At 39.8% G+C, this 7,671-nt stretch overlaps 1 protein-coding gene across 4 annotated transcripts in view; it reads right to left on the reverse strand.

Annotated features, from left to right (window-relative positions):
• Window positions 1-210: 210 nt before the first annotated feature.
• The window catches only part of LOC101857424, a 28,773-nt gene continuing 21,312 nt past the window's right edge, over window positions 211-7,671 (reverse strand). For all 4 annotated transcript variants that reach the window (XM_035971054.1, XM_005103302.3, XM_035971055.1 and 1 more), the window contains 4 exons: window positions 7,362-7,537; window positions 6,101-6,151; window positions 3,053-3,208; window positions 211-758 (listed from right to left, as the gene is read on the reverse strand). In XM_035971054.1, the coding sequence (XP_035826947.1) occupies window positions 589-758; window positions 3,053-3,208; window positions 6,101-6,151; window positions 7,362-7,515 (531 nt within the window). In that variant the 5' untranslated portion in view covers window positions 7,516-7,537 and the 3' untranslated portion in view covers window positions 211-588. The remainder of the gene's footprint in view (window positions 759-3,052; window positions 3,209-6,100; window positions 6,152-7,361; window positions 7,538-7,671) is intronic.

Here is a 7,671-nt window from a genome sequence, read left to right on the forward strand (position 1 = left end):
CCAGTAACGATGACAACTTATATTGTATCTCGTTAGACAAAACAGTTGCCAGTAACCATGATGGCAAATTGGATCTCGTTAGACAAAACAGATGAAAGTGACCATGACAACTAATTGTATCTCGTTAGACAAAAGAATTCGCAGTATCCATGACAGCTGATTGGATCTCGATAGACAAAACAATTGAAAATCACGAGTCAACTAATTGTATCTCGTTAGACGAGTCAATTGGCACAATAACCGTGACAGCGCATTGTATTTCGTTATACAAAAAAACAACAACGATAAATATGAAGCAAGGCAGGCTCTCGTTGGACAAAACAAGCAACAATAAACAAGGCATTTAACGTGATCTTGTTAGACAGATTACCAACAACAACAAAATACTCCGGACAAGATCCCATCAAACAAAACTATTCACAATAAACAAGCAATCATAAAAGTTCTCAATAGATGACAAGAATGTCCTTAAGATAAATAAGTAAATACATGTATATAAATAAGTAAAGAAAGAAAGAAAAGGAGAAAGAAAGAAAGAAAACAATATCTCATCTCAGGGGATTCCGTTTGACACAGTGTTCAAGCTTCTTAGACAAAACAATCGACAATAAACAAGCCAGCCGACAGGATCTGCAGTATCCCTCCCACAGCGCCCAGGGCAAAGGACCAGCCGATGTCGTATTCGATTCCTGCAGTGAGGTCGCTCACGTTATCTCTGTTAAGTACAAACACCACACAGCCGCCGATCACAGCCGATCCTGAGAGGGGAGATATCAGAATTGTAAAAGATGTTACTCTACTAATGTCAAGTATTCTAAGTGGTGATATAATATTTTATATGTATAAATATACATATTATATATATAATTATATAATACATGTGTGTGTGTGTGTGTGTGTGTGTGTGTGTGTGTGTGTGTGTGTGTGTGTGTGTGTGTGTGTGTGTGTGTGTAAGTCCAGTCAAAACTGTCTTTGACGGCCAAACATTGTTGAAGAGAAACGTGGCGTCTTAGACAGTGTGATTACAACCCAAAAAAGTACGAAAGGGAGGAAAGGGGAGGTGGTCGTTTGAACAGGTGATTGTCTAATACAGGTGGCCATAAGAGCAGATTCAACTGCAAATATTATATATATATATATATAAACATACAAATATATATATATATGTTTGTGTGTGTGCGTGTGTGTGTGTGTGTGTGTGTGTGTGTGTGTGTGTCTTCTGTGAAAATACCTCCTAGATATTTGATTTCGCTGGTTAGCTTGAGTTTATATCTGTTGATACTGATCTCCAATGCTTTGGGATCCTGCATTTACTCAGAACTTTAGTCTTACTGGTGCTAATATGCATGCTGTTGAGCTAGTCATGTTCTTGCAGCACTGTTTATCACCACCTGATCTTCGCGAACACTAACTCATTGAGTGCCTCAGGATTTGGGTTAGCCCAGTTTTTTATCTGGCCCATAAAGGCGACAAAGAGCAGGAGGGAGAGAACACAGCCCTGGTAGACGACGAATATCACTGTGAAACAATGAGATAATGTGCCACTATAGTGCGGTCAAAAATCCGTGGCGCAACTTATCCTCAAATGTCTTTTTAACGGGTGAATCAACGTCACACATACTTTGCACAGCAGTTTGTCTCATTTTGTCTTAACTTAATCATATTTTTCAACAACAGTTGAAGCTACATTTAAAAAAATTTTCTTCATAAATTTATATAAAATACTACAAATCTCTTTCACGTAGAAAATGGAATTGTTCACAGCACTTCCCGCTTCTCACGCACATTTTGTATACGAATATGAGTTACGTCACAGCTCACCAATGATATTTTTAGTGGCAAAACTAGTTACAAAAAATTAATTTTATAGTGAAAATTATTTTGCACTAAAGATTATCAAAAGAAGCGCCCAATTAAGATATTCTCGCTGTTAGAAGAAAAAAATGACGGACTTGCTTTTAAAAGTGAAATCGTCCTAGCTGTAACTTTTTTAAAAATCAGTAGAAACCACCCACTAGGATTTTTTATTAGTATTTATTAAGGAATTTTCTAGAATAGAGCTAAAAGGTATTCACAAAAATATTGATCTGTTAAGACAAATTGATGCAAGTAGCTGTGCAAAAGCTGGAGAGTTTATACTCGATAGTTGGGGAGACATTTGACAATAATTTACGCCACGAATTTTTGTCCGCACTATAATGGCGCAGACTGTATTTCTGTACTTCTGCTGTTAATGTTAATCGTTCGAATGTTGTCTGTCAGCTGCCCCTTGACGTCAAACTACTCCAGGGCTTTCCATAATGTGTCTCTATTGACTCTGTCGAAGGCGTTCTCTTGCTCCACAAATACCCGATGGTGATGTATGTCGTATTCAATAGCCCTCTGACACATTTGCCAGAGTGCAAGGATAGCGTCGACGAAACATCTTCCCTTTCCGTTACAAAACGGGGCTTCGCTCAGATCATACATAATAATGTACATAATGATCATACATAATGTTCCCGATCTGGCAAAGTAGCCAGAAACTTCAATGTGTTGTTTTTGTAGTCTTTCTTGTTACATTTTATCTTCCATTTGGACGCTGCAACTGAATTCAGCCAGTCTTTTTTTTTTTTTTTTTTTTTTTGGGGGGGGGGGGGTACATTCCAAATCTCTTAAGCAGTTTAGAAGATGGTTGCAAGCCTCTTAATTCCTACTTCATGAATAATTTATACAGAGAGAGAGAGAGAGAGAGAGAGAGAGAGAGAGAGAGAGAGAGAGAGTGGGCGTGTGTGTGTGTGCGTGCGTGTGTGTGTGTGTGTATGTGAGAGAGAGAGAGAGAGAGAGAGAGAGAGAGGAGAGAGAGAGAGAGAGAGAGAGAGAGAGAGAGAGAGAGAGAGAGAGAGAGAGAGAGAGAGAGAGAGAGAACTACTTATCTACTTGCAGCTCTAACTGGCCGCCATGGAATTTATGTTTCTTATCCTTCTCAAATAATTTACTTTCTCAACCCCCGGTCTCCTCTATTCATTTGTACGTCTATCCATCATTTAATTAATGAACAGCCTCCACTCACCTGCCAGCATTCCCGTCGCTATAAATGACCATTTGAGTTTGGCCACCCAGGTGGTGTTGAGGACACAGACATAGAGGATGGCGCCAGACACAGTGGCCAGAGACAGACACAGGCCCAAGACTTCCAGGCCTGCTGTGGCGTACTGCCAATCTTTGGCTAAGGGAAAATGGTAATAAAAAAGCGTTTATTTATTTATTAATTCATTCATTCATATCATATTCATTTTCTTAAAAATCTATTCATTTGCTCATATCATTTTATTCCTTTTTACTTCTTTTTCCTTTTCTTTTTTTCCCCTCCTTTTGGCTTCCATCTTTCCTTCCTTTCTTTCTTCCTTTCTTCCTTTCTTTTTTCCTTTCTTTCTTTCTTTCTTTCTTTCTGTCTGTCTGTCTTTCTTTCTTTCTTTCTTTCTTTCTTTCTTTCTTTCTTTCTTTCTATGTACTTAAGTAGTTGGCTTTTTGTTTTTCTTTCTTTATAGATACATTTTAATGTATTGATATAAGGATAGGTAGGAAGAAACAATCCTCGAGATTAAAAATGTTCCTAAAAATCTTGCAGATGCTAATGAGCATTCAGATATCTGCTGGGACAGAGTGTGGCGGAAACGCATGAACGTTGAGCAGTCAGTTGCACTGAACGTCTTCTCATGAACGGAAATCATAATCCCCACTGCCTTTCTCACCCTGCATCAAGGTATAGGCCACGAAAAAACACTTTCAGTACCATTTTTATATTTTTTAATGTCTTCCAACTTTTCTGCACATGATTCTCTGTGACTCCTTTCCGGGTTCCAGCATATAAAGGAAAGAAATTGTAAAACCGCAATGTATGGGCTGATCGCTTTTGATATCATGGCGTGGTGGGAACCTCCGTCAAATGAGGTCGTGTTCAAAGAAGCCCTCGTCAATGGTTATGGAACAGGTCTAACTGTGTGCTTATTTAAGAGGCAGAACGCTCGAAGTTAACTTCTAACTTAGTTAAGACCAAAGAAAATGGATGGAAAGCCTTACAGATTCCTCAAAAAGCCCAAGGTCAGAACACCTCATTGGGGGTTTGAACCAGGGACATCCACTCTATAGTCCAGCATAATGACGACTGCTCTAACTGTGCACCAGAAGTCAGCTTGAGATAAATAAGAGCAATTCGGAAGAGATAAATGCAGTTTTTCTGCCGTGCAACCTCTGGCTTTGAGAAGAGTGTTATAGCTGACATGTGGATGTAGTGAGGGGTAGCTCCTCCCGAAATAGAGAAACCTGGTCCTCCGGGTTGGTAGAGAAGTGAGTGGGGCGCGGGGGGGGCGGGGGGGCACAAAGCTACCTTTTACACAGAAAGATCAAGAAGAGGACGACCACACATTAATCTTGGGAGGCAATGACGCCCCTGGTGGGGATAAAGTCTGGTGATGAAAGCCGACGGGAAGTTTTCCAGCGAACTAGTCTTTTGTCAAACAAGATATCAAAGACAGGAACATCAAAGCCATGTTGTTTTTACAGACGTTACTGTGACCTGCTGAAACAGGTAGGATCAGAAAGGTTAGAAAAGACTATCAACTGGAGAACAGCTTAATATACGTTGGCCTTTAGGATGAAAAAGCAAGGCATTTGTGCTCTCAAAGAAAGCTGAAAAATCGTTGATCTCAAAGGAGGTGCATGGATCCAGAAGACCAACAGCATCCTTCATTACAAAGAACAGAAAAATTAACCCAAATGATATCCAATGCTGCAAATGATAAAGTGGATGAAACGAAACCAGGATCAGTTCTACAGATCGAAATGCAGTGCCATCTATGTTGGGCAATTCACAGGAAGCTTCTATGTGTGCAGACTGGAATAAAACAGAGTTGTTTACTGCCACCATTCCCTTTTTTTACTCACCATAGACTGGATAATGAAAGCAGCAAAAGAGACAAAAAGACAGAGAAAACAGTGGATGCTGTGGTCTCAGTTTGGAAATTTTAGACTTTGCAGACGCCCGGACGTTGCTATCCCACAGTCATCCCCTAATGAAGGGAAACCCACACACGACCTAGTGCCTATACTCCAATACCTGGGTTCAGGAGGCGAATAATGAACAAAAATGCAGTCTCTAGGACACTTAAATCGACATAACGAACATACACATTCTGCTCTCTTGGAAAAATAAAAGGCAAAAGAGGCAGAAGTAAATCAAGAACAAATTACAAAGATGCCTGCTTTAAGTTTTTGCTGTTTTTGTTTTTTAAATTTTTCCTCAAAGGTAGGTGTTTTTACACCTCCATCGACACATTTTGGATCATTGAAGAAACAGGGTTCGATCTTTGCTGGTAGGACCAACTCGAGCTGAGAGGGATACAAGGTTCCAGCATAACGACCGAGATACTCGATAAAAGATCCACCTCACATGGGAGTCGAACTCAGGTTTCCTGTTTACAGCCACAGCACAGACGTCGGGGCATCAAGCCTAGCACTTTATGACGATGGGAGCCTTGGACAAGAAAGGGTTCATATACCACACATTTAAGGAGTCATGCAGTAACAACTCGACACATCATCGGTCCATTAATTGCAGTTACACTATTTTGATTTACCTTTACGAGAAAACTTACGTTCCAACGTTAAAGTCACTTTTCCAAGGATGTACAAAAGTTCAGTTTTAGTGGGATTTCTCCAGCACTTGCAACAGTTTGATCATATACGTGCCGAAGATTAAAAGTGTTTCAAGAAATCAACGTACAAAAGGAGGCGTGTTGATGACGATAGACGTTTGACAGGAAAGAAGGAGCAAACCACACCAGACCGCCTGCAAACCATCCACAAACTTAAGTCTCTATAAAGTAGAGCATTTTTATATTACCAAAATTAGTGAGAAGCCACAACATAAGATCCACAAATTTATTGAATGGTGGCAACATTTTGAACTGTTCAACTAACATACTACAGTCTAATTCGTTACTCAAACATGGAACATTGAATTTAGAACTAGAACAATCATTGCGATTCGAATATTCAACAAAAAGATTTTGTCTTCGTTATATTGCTGCCAATACCAAAATGGACAATGTGTACTCACGTTCATTGCTCGACTCACATCCTGTGAAAGTATTGCACGCCTTGAACAATCCTAGAAAATGCACAAAAACACAACAGGTAGTTGTTATACAGATTAAACCGTCAACATAGAACTGGAATCACAGTGATCTATATCTAAAGGGTTTTTAATCCCCAAGGTGTTTAGTTAGTGCATGGAGGCGTCGGTAGCCTAGTGGTTAGGCTACCGGACTCGTAATCGTGAGATTGCGGGTTCGGGGCTTCGAGCCTCAGCTCGGTCCGACGCTGTGTCTTTGGGAAAGGCACTTTACACGAACTTCCCACTTGGCTCGGTCCTATCGGAGAGGTCCCGCCTCTTAAATAACCTAATAGTGTTCATAGGGGCGTTTAACTCATACTATTTCACCATTTTTCACCAGTTAGTGCATATAACCTTACAGATTTGAGACTAAGAAAAACTGGTGAGTGGAATGATTATGTTTCTTGGATTAAATTTTCAGTTCAAATATTTTAGGTTATAAGCTTATTTCAAAGACAACAGAGGTGCCGTTTCATGGATAAAAACCGATCGACGGATGGTGATCACATGAAAGAACTTAATTTTTAAAAATGATAACATTATCAAGTTTTTAAAAAAGAAAGAAAATTAGATAGAACCCTAAACTTTGTGTATTTTCTAATGTTTTTATTTTATAAACACTAAAACACAGTGGTACTGGTTGAGGATAGCTTTGTTATGTACACATCGCGTGAAAACAACACTAAGATACAAAAGAGGCACTTAAATTGTAAATCTAGTATCTACACATAAGTAAATGTGAACAAAAGTCTATGTTCTCCATTCTCGTTTTCTACCACACTGTTCCAAATATTCTTCATCAGCGACTCTCCTTTGCTATTCCTTCTGATTCTTATCGTAGATATCTTTTAGCTGTTGTTGTTGCTATCATTGTCGTCCCTTCTTTCATTCATGTTCTCCCCATCTTCGTCACACTATCATGTTCGCTTTCTCATTTCTTCGCTCCCGGTGTTCTTTTGATCATTTCACAAACACAAGTAAGCCTATACCCTTGTACCACCGACCTTCCACCGCCCACCCACACACACACACATACACAAGTACACCAACAACAGCAACAGCAATAACAACAACAACAACAACAACAACAACAACAACAACAACAACAACAGCAACAGCAACAGCAACAGCAACAACAACAAACACATTCATAAATACACCAGCAAGCAAAACGGATCAGCCGTCTCCACGCCGTGTCACTTACCTACGTTGATGTGGTTAGCACCTAGCACAGGTATTTCGATGGTGGTGGTCAGCCAGTACGGGCATGCGAAGCCCACGATAAAGATAAGCAGCCCAATAGCAGAGATGGACAAGCCCACCTTACCCAGGGACGTGGACTGAGGTGGCAGACTCATGCTGACTGGTCAGGTCCTTTTACTAAGGAAAATAAAAAGCGACAAATGCAAACACAACAACAAGAATAATCCTTATATTGATAAAGACAATCAAAACAAAAGCAAGAAGAAGAAGAAGAAGAAGAAGAAGAAGAAGAAGAAGAAGAAGAAGAAGAA

This window comes from Aplysia californica, unplaced genomic scaffold, assembly GCF_000002075.1.
Source record: "Aplysia californica isolate F4 #8 unplaced genomic scaffold, AplCal3.0 scaffold00367, whole genome shotgun sequence".
Taxonomy (NCBI): domain Eukaryota; kingdom Metazoa; phylum Mollusca; class Gastropoda; order Aplysiida; family Aplysiidae; genus Aplysia; species Aplysia californica.